Genomic DNA, 18,321 nt, shown 5'->3' on the forward strand with positions numbered 1-18,321 from the left:
TTTAAACCTAGATTAAAATTTTAAATGTGAACTCAATTTAAAAGATACTAACATAATTAAAAGACCAACTAGCAATTTCATCAGTAATTACTATCAATATATCACCCAATGATAGGTATGGGAACATTCTAACATATTTACATTTTTTTATAAAGCTTATTATTGTGTTCAAGATCAGTTACTCTCCATAAGAATCTGCAATAATGTTTACTCAGTGATCGATTTTTCAGGTTTCCTGAGCCCTAGAAGCTTTCTATCCTGTTGACCTGAATTTCACCCTCTTAGTAAGGGATACAGTCAAATGTACAGTAGTCTTTTCATTAAGCATTCTTTCTAAGTAGGCCAGGATTTCTGACACAGTTTTGAATTCTAATATATCTTCTCAATGGGTTTTAAATATGTAACTTATTTAAGCAATGGCTCAACAGCTGTATCTCATCCAAAATTCTTTGGTGGCAAGCTGGCAGGTTTTTGTTTTAAAAAGTTATATTTTAGTTTAGTTTTAACTCCATCAAACTGATAACCTTTTATTTGCTTAAGATTAATGAAATAATGAATGACAATCTTCTAACACAATACAGAAATCTCTAAAGACATCATGAATGAAAAAAGAATTTTAATAAAAATGCTTATATATATTTTATATATAAAAAACAATAAATCCTTACACAAGTTAAGAGTGAAAAATAAAATATGACTTATTTGAAAGTAACATTTTACTCAGAAATAGACATTGAATAAATAAACTTCCTCTGCCTGAGTATTAAGCATTTCTGAATTGATATTTTATAGGATATCACCATTTTTATTCATGGTGAGTTGGGGATGAAACAGCATTGACTGTTTTTTTTTAATTGAAGCCTGACATGACTGACTGTTACTCATTCCTTGAAGAGTCTTATTAGATGGTGCTAATTCAAAAAGGTTTTTCTTCCCTCATCTGTTCAAACAGGCAACTTAAAAGAAAAAAATTGCCAGTGTACATTTAACAATTAAACTGGCATTAATTTTAATTGCATCATCCCAGCATTAATTTATTACTATTATTACTCAAAAGTAAAACTTTCGTAATGTTTTGTACTTAAAGTTATTCGTTGATGTCAACAATAAAATATTAATCTTTTCCAGGTGACCACAGAGTGTCTTATGCTATATATTAAGAAACAGTAGGTAGTCTTGAGGGTTCAGTGAATAGCATAGAACACTGCCACATATAAAACCCAAGTTCAAGAGTAGCCTTGCCTCTATTGTTCATTCAGCTGGCCACGGCAGGAAACATCACAGAAATGAGAGAGACAGCCTCCAGGGGCAGAGGTATGTGCAGGAAGGGAAGGATGCTACTTCCATCATTCCTTCACAGTAGTGGAAGCTTGTTTTGCAACAGTCTGCAGTAATGTTGCACTTTTGGAGAAGGCCACTTCCAGCATTCCCAGATGACTGAAGGGTATGACAGGATTATGCCATGAAAAACACAACCCAAAAGGGAAGGGCCAGTGGAACTGGTCTACTAAATTCTGAGTCACTCAGGGATACGAGAAACGCTTAGGCATGCACCAAAGCAAATGCCAACAAGGGTAGAAGACAGGCACTTCAAGTTAAATCTGAGCACCACACTATTACAAAAAATATACAAGTGTCCACAAAGGTTAGCCTACACAAAAGTACACGGCATGTTGCTGATGAGAGGAACACACAGAAATATCTCCCATTGATGGCAACGCTGAGCCAAACAATAGGCAGACAAGGCAATACTCACCTAGCCCAGGCAGGATGGTGCAAGGCCCTGCTCCTTTTAAGTCCAGTGGTGAGGCTATGGGGGCACTACGGGCAGAACAGACAGGCTGACATTCAAGTGGGCTCCTGATTATGCTGCTCAAAACAGCTAAGTCCTCTGTTCAAAGGCTAATAATGCCAGTGCAAACCTTAAAGGGGGGGCTATACTGGAGCCCTACAGCCATGCCTGGAGGCTTGGGAATTAATGCCATCACCTTTCACACACAACCATGCCTGCACAGAGCCCAACAATACGGGATTGCATCCACAGTGACAAGGAAGTGAAGACTGACAAACACTCTGTATCTAAAGTTGCAGATCAAATGAATCCATTTGTCATATTGGCTCAAATAGACATTCCCACTAAAAAGTACAAAGCCATTCAATAGCAATTTAAAAAACGCTTATATTCCTACAAGCTTCTTCATATAATGAAAATACCATAGGCCATTTCAAACAAGACTGTATCATACTGCTCAGTATTGAAGTAGAATGTGTGTGCATTATGGGTACAATTCTTAGGATTCCCATTCACGGCAGGATCAAGTTCAATTTTATTTATAAACCTCCAACAGTCATGCTCCAGCTAATGCCATGGAGCTGTAGCTCTACCTCCTTACCTTCTGCCTCTGCTGATCTAGACTGGATCTCCTCTCTGTGCCCCTACAATGTGGAATTCCTGACATCCGGAGCAACTTTCCTGAACCTCCCTGCCCAAAGACCATCCAACTCATGTCAAATTTCACATGGAAAAAGAAATCATGTATTTTCTCCAACTTTACCATAATTAAGTGGATTATTAAACTCTATAAATCTTCTTGATAATATAGTTTGCATGAAAGAGGCAATACAATACAATTTTATTTTGTTCTGCATTACAATTACTCTCATACGGTCCAAAAACAGCTGATTCTGTGTACTTAAGTTAAAATAGTTTATAATATATATACAGTTGATTTCCCCTTATTCTATGTCCGCCATTTCTATTTACTGACTCTAAAGCATTGCGGGAAGGTTTAACCATAAGACTTTTGTATGATAAAGTTTTTGAAAAATGACCTCTTTTCAGCAGCCGAAGGGGAGTGGTGCTCTTTTAAGAAAATGAAGAAATTAGCTCAAGTAGACATCAAGGCACTATGTCCCACACATCTAAGCATCAAATGGTTTTACTTTCCTTAAGATAAAGTCAGAAGAAATTATATTGTCTCCTATCTTTACCTTCCATTTGTTGGGCACTATGACAGTTCAGAACTGTACATCTCTATCTTTAACAGCACCCAAGGGTACTAGCCCCTGTAGCATGACAGTCTCAAAGTCCCAATAAGCCTATAAGGTTTTCTCTTGCAAAGGAAAGTGCAAATGGTTTGCTGAACTTTGAGCGTACAATAATCCAATGTATTCTGCCCTGTGGAGAGAAGACAAGCAGATGGGATTTGACAATGCTAAGCCAAGCTGCGTTATCTGACCTTTTGCTCTCCGAGACACTACATATCCTCAGAAATCATTCTTTAAAGCAGTGCCTTTTCAATATCATACCTGCAAATAGAATACGACACACATTCTCACCCTCTTGGTACAAAATGCCTGTGCAAAATGTTACTTTAGTTTATTTACATATTTGCAGCTCACTCTCCTGCTAACTGGGAGACACATTTATGAAGTCAAACACAGGATCCCAAGCACTGACAGGCTGAGACGAAGATGGGTGTTTCTTTTATGCACTGTAATATGGAAATCAAAATGCATTGATCTTGCTTAAGCAGGTAAATACAACATTAAAAAGTGCTTCATTGCACTAAGTGCAACATTAACTTAGTGCTTCACCGCACTAAGTAGTATAGACAAGCTTTAGTATGATGATCTCTTCTGACTTGGGGTAGTATAGCTGTCCTTGTCTGTAAACGGTAAGTGCCCTTTCCTATCCTACCCATGTCTAAAGAAATCTTCATACTATGGCTTGTCTGTATTACTTGCATAAATTGGTGCAATGGAGCATACCATGTTCTTTATTTTGGTTTTAAGTGGTTAAGAAAAAAGAAAGTAAAGTGATTGCAAAGAAAGACGTTTTATCAGTAGGGTAAAAACTTCAAATGAAACATAATATCCTGAAATTGAAGCATTCCTAAATTAGTATTACCGTTCCACAACACACAATCAGAGCTGCTACATAATCTTATTTCTCAGCAGCAATTCTCTCTCTCTCAACCTTCATACCACAATTTATCTCTAGGACTCAGCAGCACTGCTGTTGCTTAAAGTTATTATAACAACATTAATTTCATCAGGGTTTCTCCCCCTTTGGTTAAGCACAGTAGTTGAAACAAATATTCCACTTGATCAACTGCTTTCTACATTACATAGCCAGTCAGGGACCACTCAATCTAGACATTTTTATCTGTGACAAACATAATATACATCCTCTCCTCCACCCCCCACCCCAAACAACCACCACCAAAAAATCAATGCCGGGTGATGTGTAGCTAACAAGATTTTCAACGGTCCAGGAACTAGACAAATCCCTGTTTCACAGTAAGCCAAATAGTTGTACTTCATAATAAAGTAAAACGACAAACTGAGCTCATAGGCTGCCTTGATGTGCCACTGCTTCATGATGTAGATGTGTACTCTGATTCCAACAGAACAAAGAGACCTTAAAATAAGTATTAATATAAAAAGCTCAGTTTAAAACAGCCTTAAAAATCTAGACTTAAGATTTTATTCTGTGAAGAGCACAAAATGACCCCCTGCCCCCCCAAAAGTCCAAAAAATATATTTTTACATCAATTGAATCCTATCTGGAGAAACTGTTTGAAATTTTACATACCCATGGTAATGTTATTGATTTTGAAGTTTACCAGATTTTAAGTATTACTGCCAGAACACTAAGCTTACCTGCCCAATCCAACCATAAAATTAAAAGGAAATCTACTATAAGAGATGACATCATTTTGAAAGCTTGGTTAGGGTTTGCCTAAGGAGTATGCATGTCACATTTCTGAACTCCAGATTGTCCAGAAAAATTATTGCACTGGAATACAGTAAAAAGTGTAAAATTAGTTAGACCAGAGACACTGTGTAATCACATGTTATTTATGCACATAATAGTTGATGGTCAGGGTCAACGATGGAGAAGTCCATCCCTTGTTAAATTATATATCACTTTTATAAATCAGCCCCTCAGGCAAAAATCAAAGAAGCAAGATGGATCTTCCATGGTGCCCTAAAGGTCAACAGACTCTGACTTTAGTGGGATAATGGAAACAAGAAGTTCCAGAGCCAAGAGCCCTTCTCTGAGGTTCCTGTACCCCCGGCCCCAGACACTGAAATCTAGGGACGATCAGATAGAAAACCTCAGATGACTTTAGTTGCAATAGCAGTACATGGTCAGAAAGACAGGCTCCCAGGGGTATATCTTCACTACTCGCCGGATAGGCAGGCAGCGATTGATCCAGCGGGGATCGATTTATCGCGTCTAGTCCCGAGCGCTCTCCCGTTGACTCCTGTAGTCCACTGCCGCAAGAGGCGCAGGCGGAGTCAACGGGGGAGCAGCAGCAGTCAACTCACTGCGGTGAAGACACCACGGTAAGTCGATCTAAGTACATCTGCTTCAGCTATGTTATTCACGTAGCTGAAGTTGCGTAACTTAGATCGATTCCCGCACCAGTGTAGATCAGGGCCAGGTAACCAGGACCTAAACCATGAAGAGAGTAATGGATCAGGGTCAACAACCTAAATTACACCCAGAAACAAGAAAGAAACCAGTACTGTTTCTCAGAAAATTGATTAAATATGGCATCTGTAGTTCTTCTAGACAAACACACAGTAACATTCAGTACCAGCTTTAGCTTCCAAGTGGCCCCCGAGGTTAATCCTATATGGAGTGCATTTCAGTAATCCAGTCTGAAGGTCATAAGAGAATAAATAACTAAAGACATAGAAAGTACAGTTAGAATCACCTTACTAGGCTCACATGAAAACAGGTGATTTGACTACAAAATCCATCTGACATTTTAGGGATCCAGAAGCAAACACCTTGATGAAAGGGTGCGTGAACCCATTCAATACTGAGGAAAGCCAGGAGGCATATCATACCCTCAAGATGTTTCATCCAACCAACCACAATCGCCTCCATCCTGTCAAGTCTGAGATTCAGTCAACATGCCCTCATAAAAGTTACCACATCAGCCAGGAACTAGAAGAGCCTGTCCCCCCTGACAAAAAAACCCCCACGTTCATTAAAATGGCCTGGCTTCTGCATACTGATGGTAGCACAGACCATATCACCTCAGCAGGTGATTCTAGCAGTGGATAAAGGTTAGAAGTCCATGCTGATCATTTTAGACTTGTTTGCAGTTTTTGATACCATTTATCTGCCTATGGACCCTCGCAGAGCCGAATAAAGTCCCCGAGGTTGATATAGCATATATCCTCATTTACCCCCAATCCTCTTCTGTGCAGCTTGCAGGGATTTATTTTGGCACACATCAACCCCTTGTTCTGCATGGATATGAGGCTGCTGGAAGAGATAATAGCTCATTTTCTATCATGCTCAAGCCAAATCCCACACCAAAATAGCATCACCACAACATTCTTAATAACAAGTTCAAAAGCTGATAGAACAATAATTCAGTTCTTGACCCATCTATTGAGATTGCCAATTAATGCCAAATGTAGTAGCCTTTTGGCTAAATGAACACTCATCTGTTTATTCATTTATAAGAAATGAATAATAAAACATTTTCAGAAAGGATAGCTGTATTACATTTTTAAGTGGGAAGTCAGAACTGAGTGAGAATAAAGATAAATTTAGACAGGCAGTGGTTGTTTAGCAGCACCAGAAGTGTGCTTAATAAAACACAAGATGTGAAAGTGAATTCTCCTATAAAATATATACTTTTTTACATTCATATAGCTCATGGGCAGACTGAGGTCTACTCCCTGTATTTCAAAAAAATGACCGCTGCTATCTACTTTGTATTGAGAGAAATGTTAAAGTGGCAAACTGTGTTAAGATCACAGCAATCTCACATAATATGTCTGCAGTACCTTTTATCTTAACTATAAATGTCACACTTCATCATGCAGCTGTCAGCTTCTTTTAATGTACTAAACTCCATGTTGTGTACAGAGAACCTTACATGATGTAACATAACAATTAAAAAAAGTTATCTTTGACACCATATTATCAGATGCCCACCAAACAAAAGAAATCCAAGATCACAAGAGGAAGATGCATTCAAGAGAGAAAAAGTAGCAAATGTAGTTTTATCAGTTACTCTTGATTCTTTTTCAATACTATGCTTATACAGTAACTCCTCACTTAATGTTGTAGTTATGTTCCTGAAAAATGCGACTTTAAGCGAAACGATGTTAAGCGAATCCAATTTCCCCATAAGAATTAATGTAAATGAGGGGGTTAGGTTCCAGGGAATTTTTTTTCACCAGGCAAAAGACTATATTATATATAGTCACAAACAATTTAATATTGGTACACAGCTTGGTTGAGGTGGAGGAGTCAGAGGGTGGGATATTTTCCAGGGAATGCCTTACTGCTAAATTATGAACTAGCAATTGGCTGAGCACTCAAGGGTTAACTTTCACAGTCTACAAGGCAGCAGGAAAGGAGGGAGGGGAGAGAGCATCGCAGACGAGACAGAGACACACACTGTGTGTGTATGTGAGAGAGATGCGCATTTCCCCTTTAAGTACACTGCCTTGTTAATTAGATCCGCTTGCTGAGACCACAGCTCTTGCTGCCAGCAAGCTCCCTCTGTCCTGAGCCCTGTCGTGTGTGTCCCCTGCTCCATGGAAGATGGAGTAAGCTGGGTGCAGGAGCAGTGGGGAGGGGGACACCCTGACATTAGCCCCCATCTTCCTCCTCTCCTCCCTGCACAGCAAGCAGTAGTCTGGGGAACAGCTCCAAGGCAGAGGGCAGGAGCAGCACATGGCAGTGGGGGAAGGGACAGCTGCAATTGCTAGCCTGCTGGACAGCTGCTGCACAGGGAACTTAGGGGAGCAGGGAGCTGATAGGGGGGCTGCCGGTCCATCCTGGTTACAAGCCCCCACCAGCTAGCTGCAATGGGCTGCTCTTCCTGCAAGCAGTGGACAAAGCAGGCGGCTGCCAAACGACGTTAGAAGGGAGCATCGCACATCTTTAAATAAGCATGTTCCCTAATTGATCAGCAATGAAACAATGTTGATCAGGACGACTTTAAGTGAGGAGTTACTGTATTATGCTGTGCTTCTCTTGAAAGTTAGCCATTCAGTGCTAACGTTGTTCATGTCTTTGCTTGCACAGTGCAAGGAAATATATTACAGTATAGATTTAAAAAAAAAAAACTCAAGAAAAGAGTCAGCTAGATTTTAAAAGGCTGTTTACAAATGTGAGAATACAAGTATTTAGGGTGTTGACTTCCATAAACCTTGATATCCCACTGCAGTTTCAAGTGAATACAATCAAAATTCTTCACTTTTTATCCTAAACTGACATGTAGCATTCCCGGGGACTGTAGAAGAAGCGCTGCTTTCAAACCAGAGGTGGCTGCATTTCAATGGTGGGTGAAGCGATTTCTATATATTATAGAGAGATGCAATTCTCGACATAATTAACATTGAAGCTAGTCATTTATTAACAGACCTGCTTTTGACTCACTAGCTTTATCAAAACTAAGGCAAACTGCCTGATATTTCACAGGACGCCATTTTTTCTTGAAAGCATCAGAAAAATCAGGTGTGTTTTGGAGATTAAGAGAGTTTAAAAAACGAGGAACTTTCTATCTGGAACATTTTCCTAATTTTTGATTGTTTCCTTATATTAACTCCAAATATTTTTTTAATCGTTGGTCTGGGTGGTGACAGGTGCCTTTCAGTAACAATAGTAATTTGGAAAGGTTTTGAAGTAGAGACAAATTATTGGTGGCGTCATTTACAAATAACAAGAGGTTTCCACTATGCAGTCCATCGCTACCCTGACATGGTGTTTGCACACACTGCATGGCCCCTGAAGGAATTAGTCACAAAGGAGTAAATTAGCGTACAGGAAGGTGAGAGCCACAATGGGTATGGCTATACTGCAATAAAACACCTGCAGCTGCCCTGTGTCACCTGACTTGGGCTCCGGGAGCTCAGGCTGCTGAGCTATAAAATTGCTGTGTAGACATTTGGCTCAGGCTGGAGTGTGGGCTCTGGGACCCCACCGGGGGAGAGGGTCCCACAGCCTGAGCCTGAACATCTACATTGCAATTTTATAGCCCTGCAGCCGGAGCCCCATGAACCTGTGTCAGCTGACACAGGGCAGCCACAGGTGTTTTCTTGCAATGTAGACATACCCACTAAGAGGCAAGGGGGTGGCCTGGGGAGGCAAGGGCCCATGTAATAGTCTAACAACTTCTATTGTAATAAATCAACTTTATATACCACACAATGCAACTCTTCTCCATGGGGGAGAGGAGGGGAGGAAGGAGGAAGAATCCACTTGGGGAGGCATAGAGTGTTCTATCCTTGCACCTCTCATAAGCTCCACATGGCCTACCTTTAACTAAGCTGTTCCTAAACATTTTTTAAAACCGGAAGAAAGCTTGTGTCTGTATCCCTTCTTCTTGCAGATCCCTGTCGAGGCTGCCAAGGCCTTGGCGGCAGCTGGAACTGTTTCCTCGCCGATTGCAGCGTATGCAGCCCCAGCAAGCAAAGGATGGCCCAAGTGTACTTTAGGTCATGCAGCCTTGCATCAGTCTGCTCCGCAAAGAGACCATTCCCATCAAACAGGAGATCTTGAATTGAGGCCTGCATTTCCTAGGAGAAACCAGGAGCTGCATTTCACGACCACCGCCAGTGCACCCACCATGCCGCCGAGATGGCTGCATCCCATGCCATTTGGAGGGAGCACCTCACTGCTCACTATCCTCCTCAATCGGGTACTAAACACCTGGGCCAAGTCCTGAGGCAGGAACTCTTTGAACTTACGGAGGGAATCCCATAAGTTGAAGTTGTAGCTGCACAACAGAGCCTGGCAGTTCGCCACCCAGAACTGAAGGCTGGCAGTTGAATAAACCTTCCTCCCAAAAAGGTCCAGCCTCTTGGCCTCTTTATTTTTGATGGTTGAAATTCTGTGCTCCTGTTTGTTCTTTTCATTGGTTTCAGAGACGACCAGCAAGCCTGGAGGCAGGTGGGTATATAAGTACTTGAACCCCTTGACTGGGACAAAGTATTTTTTCTCAGCCCTCTTGGAGGGGGGAGGGATGAATGATGGGGTTTGCCAGAGGGCTTAGTTATTTTTAAGACCCCATCATGCACTCAGGGGTAGATGCCGAGAGCATACTGAACAGGGTGTCCGCCTGTTCGGCGATCTCCTCTACCTCCAGGCCCAAGTTCTCAGCCACCCATCGAAGCAGGGCCTGGTGCTCTTTGAAGTCATCCAGCGGGCTGGCACTCAAGGGCCCTACCTCCGCCTCGTCTGGGGATGAGGATGACGACTGGACCGACCAGGGGAGGCCCCACCGGGGGAGGCCCCAGTACAGCCACTGTGCTGGCCACTGGCCATGTTGCCAAGACGGCATCACAGAGGTTGACGCAGCCTTGGGTGCCCGATCACACCTGTGATGCCTCAGCAAGGAGCTGAATTCCCTCTCCGTGCCAGAGGAATCCCCTTCCGGTGATCACAGTGTGGCTGTCGATGCCTGCATCTGGTGGCTAACCGTCGCCACTGGAGACTGGCGTTTTGAATAAGAGGATCGGTGCTGGGGGCAGATGGACCGGTACTGTGACAGAGACCATTCCCATGGTGCAGGGGACAGGGGTCTGCGCTGAGAAGACAATCGGTGGGAGGGTAAACGGTGCCGGCAATACAATGACCAGCGCCTTCCCCTAGGCAATCCACATTGAGAGGACAGAGACCACAATCGCGGTGCTGGTGATCTAGGGTGACCTGCAGAGGACCTGGGTTGCAAAGCTGGAGATCTGCAGCATGGAGACAGAGAGCATTGTCTCGGCTCTGGGGATTGGCGGCACTCACTTGCCCACTGGGGAGGGCTTGACAGCTGGCTTGCCCTCGTAGGAAGCCTTTGCCTCTTCCTGCGATACACACGGTGCCAGCGGCACTGGTAGAGGCCTCTGCCCTCTGGGTGCTGGGAGAGCCTGGAAAGTCATCGGCCTCGCCACAAGCCTGGGTCCCCTACTGCTCCCGGGAATTGGTGGCAGCTCCCTTGGGGAGCTGGGGCCCCCATTGGGGAGGCACGCCCATGCGGCTTTGGTGTGGGCAGGTGGCTCAAACTGGATCATTTGCCCAATACCCAGAGACTTTTCTTGCTTGGTGCCGGGAAGCTGTCTTTCTTGGACTTCTTTCTTGCCCAATGCTGGGGGTGTGCTACGCATCGAGGCCAAAGTGCTAGGGGTAGAGTCCGGCTGGAAAGGCTTGGAAGACTGGCAGAGAGCAGCCTCCATGAGGAGGGCCCTCAGATGGATGTTGCGCTCTTTCTGGGTCCTGGATCCAAAGTCTTACAGATGCAACCCTTGTCCTTCACATGCGATTCCCCCAAGCATTTTAGGCAGCTGCTATGGGGGTCACTAACAGGCATAGGCCTGCTACAGTCAGAGCAGGGCTTAAAACCTGGAGACCGGGGTATGCCCCACCTGGGGCAGAGTCCATTGGGACTGTAACTTCTTACTACATTGCTTAACAACTACTTAAACACTAACTACTATATACAAACTATTTACAATGCCCTAAGGATCGAATACAGTAGAGATGAAACCGCTAGCCCTTGGTAGGCAGGGAGGAGGTGCTCCAACTAACCACCACGGGTGTTAAGAAAGAACTCAGAGGGTGTAGGGCTGGTGGCGCCTAATATACCAATGCATGAGTGCGGTACTCAAGGGGGTACCACAGCCAACCCTACAGATACCACTACAAAGGCAAAAATCTCTGACGACCGCGCACGTGGGCGCACACACACCTAGAATGGAATCAAGATGAGCAAGCACTAGAAGAATTTACAAATTATGAAAATGGAAACACAGATAAAGTCATACAAAACAACTAGGGATGTCAATTAATCGCAGTTAACTCACACAATTAACTCAAAAAAATGAATCGTGATTAGTCACACTGATAAACAATAGAATACCAATTGATATTTATTAAATATTTTTGGGTGTTTTTCTACATTTTCAAATATATTGATTTCTATTACAACACAGAATACAAAGTGTACAGTGCTCACTTTATATTATTATTTTTATTACAAATATTTGCACTATAAAAATGATAAACAAAAGAAATTGTATTTTTCAATTCACCTCATACAAGTACTGTAGTGCAATCTCTTTATCGTGAAAGTGTAACTGACAAATATAGCTTCTTTTTTGTTACATAACTGCACTCAAAAACAAAACAATGTAAAACTTTACAGCCTACATGTCCACTCAGTCCTACTTCTTATTCAACCAATCGCTCAGACAAACAAATTTGTTTACATTTATGGGAGATAATGCTGCCTGCTTCTTATTTATAATGTCACCTAAAAGTGAGAACAGGCATTCGCATGGCAGTTTTGTAGCCGGCGTTGCAAATTATTTACATGCTAGATATGCTAAACATTTGTATGCCCCTTCATGCTTCAGCCACCATTCCAGAGGACATGATTCAATGCTGATGATGCTTGTTACAAAAATAATGTGTTAATTAAATTTGTGACTGAACTCTCTTTGGGGGAGAATTGTATGTCTCCTGCTCTGTTTTACCCGCATTCTGCTATATATTTGATGTTATAGCATTCTCAGATGACGACCCAACACATGGTCGTTTTAAGAACATTTTCACAGCAGATCTGACAAAACGCAAGGAAAGTACCAATGTGAGATTTCTAAAAATGGCTACAGCTCTCAACCCAAGGTTTAAGAATCTTAAGTCCTGTCAAATCTGAGAGGAACGAGGTGTGGAGCATTCTTCAGAAGTCTTAAGAGCAACTCTCCGATGCGGAAACTACAGAACCCAAACCACCAAAAAGAAAATTCACCTTCTGCTGGTGGCATCGGACTCATGATGATGAAAATGAACTTGAGTCGGTTCGCTCTGCTTTGGATCATTATCGAGCAGAACCCGTCAACAGCATGGACGCATGTCCTCTGGAATGGTGGCTGAAGCATGAAGGGACATACGAATCTTTAGTGTATCTGGCACGTATATATCTTGCGACGCCGGCTACAACAGTGCCATGCAAACGCCTGTTCTCACTTTCAGGTGACACTGTAAACAAGAAGCAGGCAGCATTATCTCCTGCAAATGAAAACAAACTTGTTTGTCTGAGTGATTGGCTGAAGTAGGTCTGAGTGGACTTGTAGGCTCTAAAGATTTACATTGTTTTCTTTTTGAATGCAGTTATTTTTTGTACATAATTCTACATTTGTAACTTCAACTTTCATGATAAAGTGATTGTACTACAGTACTTGTATTAGGTGAATTGAAAAATACTATTTCTTTGGGGTTTTTTTTACAGTGCAAATACTTGTAATCAAAAATACAATAGTGAGCACTGTACACTTTGTATTGTGTTGTAATTGAAATCAATATATTTGAAAATGTAGAAAACATCCAAAGATATTTAAATAAATTGTATTCTATTATTGTTTAACAGAGTGATTAATTGTGATTAATTTTTTTAATCGCTTGACAGCCCTAAAAACAACCTCATTCTGTCCCTGTAACTCTGTCCCCTGAAGAGCTGGAATCTGTATGTTAAATCCTGGCCCCACCGCAATCAGTGGAAGTTATACCCTGGCAGAGTATCCCATAATCAAACAACACACATTTTAATACCACCGGTGGCTCCAATGATCTCATTATGCACCTGGCCTATCTCACACTACAGTGGCATTTACACTGTGATAGGCATTTTTACATCTCTAAAACAAACTACTTCTGCTTTAAAGATCATGTGCAGTTACTGGAAGAACACACTAAAAGTGACCACATTCTGGGCAAAATAAAAATTATAGACATGTATGTACATATACGCACATGTGCGTGTGAGATGTGAGAAAGATGAGGGTTAGTTCATAGAAGAGTGCAAATTTCCTGTTGTTCAGGCAAAGGTTAGGGAATTTTCTGGATCTTGTTTAGCCCCAGAAGTCCACAAGACCCAACATATTCATGAGACATGTCAGCTCAGAGCCTTAACAGGGCTAGATAGAAGTCAGTGTGGTCAGATGGATAGTTAGATATCCAGTATTTCAAACACATTCCAAACTCCATACCAAATAATGTTAATCCAACTTTACGATTGAGAAACCAAGCAACCAAAAATAAAGAGATGCAAAGTCACAGGTAAAAGCGCTTTCTTCAGTCCATCCCTTCCCTTTGTATTTATGGGCCTCTTTTTATTACTGTACTGAATATTACATACAATACCAACTGAATTATATGAATAATAAAACTATTACGTACCTGCACTTCTTAGGTTAGGATCTAGGTCTGGCATCTCTTTAGAAGCTTCTGGACTAACACTATAGATAGATGCTCCCGCTTCACTGACAATGCTATGAAATAGAATAGCAAACAGTTAAAAATGCACAGCTGACAATAAAATCAACTTGAGATAGACAAGACTTCACTTCATTAAGAAGTGACTTTTTTTGCATTTTTAGAAATTTTTAAAACACATTTTTAAAATATTCTGGATGAACTGAATGCTAATAAAAGTGAAGGACAAACATCATTGGCCACAGTGAGACAACAATACAGACACTGTGAAAGCACCTCCAGTTCTGCCAGTGCGCCTACTCCTTGCCTGGCCTGTAACACCTCTGCTCTTTCAGTGGTGGGCTCTGAGAACACACTGCCCCATCATGCCAACCTCTACAGTACTCTGTGATGTTGAAAAATGGATGAGACACTATTCACTTGTGACCAATCAGGAAGTCAGATTTCCCCAAACAAAAAATACTAGCTGGTAATTTAGTTGGACCACTGATCTCCTGTACAAACATTTAGAATATCATATATAACTAAGGCTGCGAGTCTTTCACAGAGGTCACAAATTCCGTGACTTTCTGGGACCTCCATGACTTCTGCAGCGGCCAGGGTGGCTGACCCCAGGGTGGTCCTGGGAGCAGCTACACCAGCTGCTGTCAGGCAGCCCGAGGCAGCTGGTCCTGGGTGCTGCCCCAGAACAGCAGTCCAGGAGCAGCACCAGGGCCCTGGGCCGCCCTCACCCCCCAGGAGCAGCAGTGGTGCCCTGGGCTACCACCTCTCCCTGGAATAGCAGCATCTGCCAGAGTGTGTACCCCCCCCCCCGCCGCCAAGGAGCAGCAGCAGCATCCGCCAGTGCGCTCCCCTCACTAGCACCTAAGATTTAGTTATGGGTATTTATAGTACAAGTCATGGACAGGTTACGGGCCATGACTTTTTGTTTATTGCCCATGACTTTTACTAAAAATACCCGTGACTAAATCATAGACTTGTATATAACACAGATTCATCCAAAGCAAACTGCTTAGACTATTCAGTGCAACTGAACTTCTATATACTTTGAGATATACAAAGTTTAGTATACTACCAATTTGCTGGCAACAATAAGTAACTGTAAACTACAGTTGTCAATTGTCAGTCTAATTTAGTAATGATGATCAGAAACCACTTCAAATTGTGTCACAATTTCAAATAATAAATTTCATCCAGGATAAACAATACAGATCAAATACATATAGAATAATATATGCTCAGAAGTACTTTTAGGGTGAAATCTTGGCACCACTGTAAGCTCCATTGACTTCAATGGGACCAGGACTTCATCCTTCATATTTAAGAGACAGTATCAGTATATAATACTGTAACAAAGTGCTACCCATTTTAGACCTACTTTTACTTTTCCATTTTGTTTTTTCACTGCTATGTCCTCCACAAGTTAACAGAGCCAGCTTACAGAAGTAAAGTTAAATTTCTAATACCCAATTGCAAAGGCTAAGGAAAAGATCAGCAAAGAAAGCATATAAAATACATTTCTATTTGTTACTAAAAGATGTTGACAATAAATATAAAGATAAAAAACACAATGTTGCTGTGGACAGTAAGGTTTTCTCCCCTGTATAGATATACAGGACTGATAGAAAACGGACACACTTCTGCTTTAATATTATCTATTCAATCAAAACTGGAACAGGGTAAAGTGTTTATTACACATGGGTCAGACTGTTGAGTCGCTGGAACCTCTAATAAACGGTTCATTGTTTTCAACAAACAGGTTGGATCTTACAAAAAAATACAGAGGACTAGATTCTGTACTCAGTTATACTGGTGTAAATCCAGGATGACACTATTGACTTCATATTTACTGATGTAACAGAGCAGACCTTGGCCACTAGTCTGAATAAGGTAAGGGAAAATGAAACCATTTACATATTTTTCTAAAGACTCATTACAGACATTGCTTGAGTATGCACTGCATACAGCCCACCTAACATCCATAATGGGGAACAGCTAACAAAATCAGAGATACTAAATTTTGAGTAATGGTCATCTCAGTAAAAAACTGTTGAAAAATGAAGACTTTGACAGAAGTCTCATCTAATCGACATTTCGGATGAACTGGTAGGCTCAAAAAACATACAATATAACATGTGAACAATTTAAACAATACACTTTAACTATAGCATCTGGCAAGCTCTCTTTCTTTGTGGGGGGGGGGGGGGGGGGGAAAGCTTCCCAAAAACCTCATACATCAACAGCTTTTAACAAATTTCTCTTCAGTTGCTGTTCTTTAACAGATCCAAAATTAAGCTTGTATATAATATCTACATTTAATACATTCCTATGTATGTATCCCTAGACACAACACACAATGTTTCGCACACATTTACCATGATGCACCATACAATAAGATTCATTACTGCGCACACAGTTTATTACCTGGTCTCTTTCAACATGCTGTACAGTGAAAGAACTAAAAGTGACTTGACTAGGAATTCAAGGACATTTAATGATTAATTGATACTCATCAAAATGTTATTTTACTAGTCCAGGTGAGCTCACTTTGGTCTCATTGTGCACTTGGGGAAAATAATCACCCACAGTTTTAAGTCAGATGGTTCAAAAATTCACAAACTAAAGAGTAAACTAAAATAAAACTTAGGAAGCAACAACTGAAAGAGCCTGTTTGCTTTTCTCAAGCATAAGGAATTTTATACTCCATTCACACAAAATTGAAATGTTTCCTACAACATGTTTTTAATTAGAAAAAAATATGGAATGCACTCAGGTAAAGCACTTATCATTCCTATGAGATTTGCATACACAAAGATATTTTTGTATGTATGCAGTGATTCCCCATTGGGCACCCAGGGTCTGAGATTCCAAAGGCAGCAGAGCTTCCACCCAGCACAAAAACACCCCAGACAAATGGCATTCATAATTTAGACTGGAAAATCCAGACATAAAACAAAACAAATTATCCAGAGTAAAAGTATAGGGCCATTCATTCCAGAGAAGCAATTCCGAAAACATGATTGGTTCATCCAGTCTCAACCAAGGTTTTACAGACTTCTCTGGTTTTATTTCATTTGGTTTCAGTTGCAGCAAAGTGGTCACCCAAGTGAGGCTGACATATACACTCCAATATGCTTTATCTTGATCACAAAAGTACTATTATAGCAAGCAAAAGAGTTTTGTTTTGGCTTTTTATACCAGTTTAAGTTAATTGCTCAGCTGTCCAATAGCAAGTGTGTATCTTTACCATTCCTCAGAGCATCTAGTGTCAAATTCAGACCTGGCAAAAGCTGGTATAATTCCTGGAGACTTCAGTGGGAATCATGTTTGCTTCCTCTCTGCTGAATTTGATACATACTGTTTTTTAACTCTTATGTTCACCAGATGAAGGTTGTGTTTTACCACATTTTTCAAGAAAAAAGGGGTAATTGCTAAAATTTTCAGAAGAGCATAAATGCCACCTAAGATGGACTTTCAAATCACTTTTGAAAAAGGGCCAATTTTTTTATTTTATTTTACCTATTATGAAAAGCTGCACTGTATAATATTTGGGTTTGTTGGGGTTTTTTGTTTTATTTTTTAATATAACTTTTTTTTTATTTTTGTATATTGCTTCCTAATGGTTGCATCAACAAAAAGATGGCTAAAGTTTATAGAATAAGCCTTCCCACTGGCCACATAATCCATCCTAGAGATATTTCTCCATATCCCCATCCAACTTTTTAAAGTTACAAAATATACACATCTGAAGCTCACTTAAACTCAAATTACCCACTACATAATCCTTCAATTCATGTTTATTAATTACACCACTATTATTGCTTATTGCTTAGTACAAAAAGCCTTATGTGGTGTACAGGTCTCATTTATGGTTACTAAAAAAGATGCATTTTAAATGTTAAAACCAGGGTTGCTCTTTAAATGTATTGCACTAGCACCACCTGGTGGTGTTCTATTTCTTTTGTTAACATTGCTTACTACATTCTAAATAAACGGGAAAGCCTGTCTAACTCTGGCAGACATAATGACAGACACATTTCACTTAGAGGTCTAATAAAAACATTCTATTACAA

At 41.0% G+C, this 18,321-nt stretch overlaps 1 protein-coding gene across 2 annotated transcripts in view; it reads right to left on the bottom strand.

Annotated features, from left to right (window-relative positions):
* SRBD1 (S1 RNA binding domain 1) overlaps positions 1-18,321 on the bottom strand; it is a 229,492-nt gene that overhangs the window by 93,079 nt on the left and 118,092 nt on the right. For both annotated transcript variants that reach the window (XM_065589554.1, XM_005296117.5), the window contains one exon: positions 14,213-14,304. In XM_065589554.1, the coding sequence (XP_065445626.1) occupies positions 14,213-14,304 (92 nt within the window). The remainder of the gene's footprint in view (positions 1-14,212; positions 14,305-18,321) is intronic.

This window comes from Chrysemys picta, chromosome 3 (genome assembly GCF_011386835.1).
Source record: "Chrysemys picta bellii isolate R12L10 chromosome 3, ASM1138683v2, whole genome shotgun sequence".
In the NCBI taxonomy this organism is placed as follows: domain Eukaryota; kingdom Metazoa; phylum Chordata; order Testudines; family Emydidae; genus Chrysemys; species Chrysemys picta.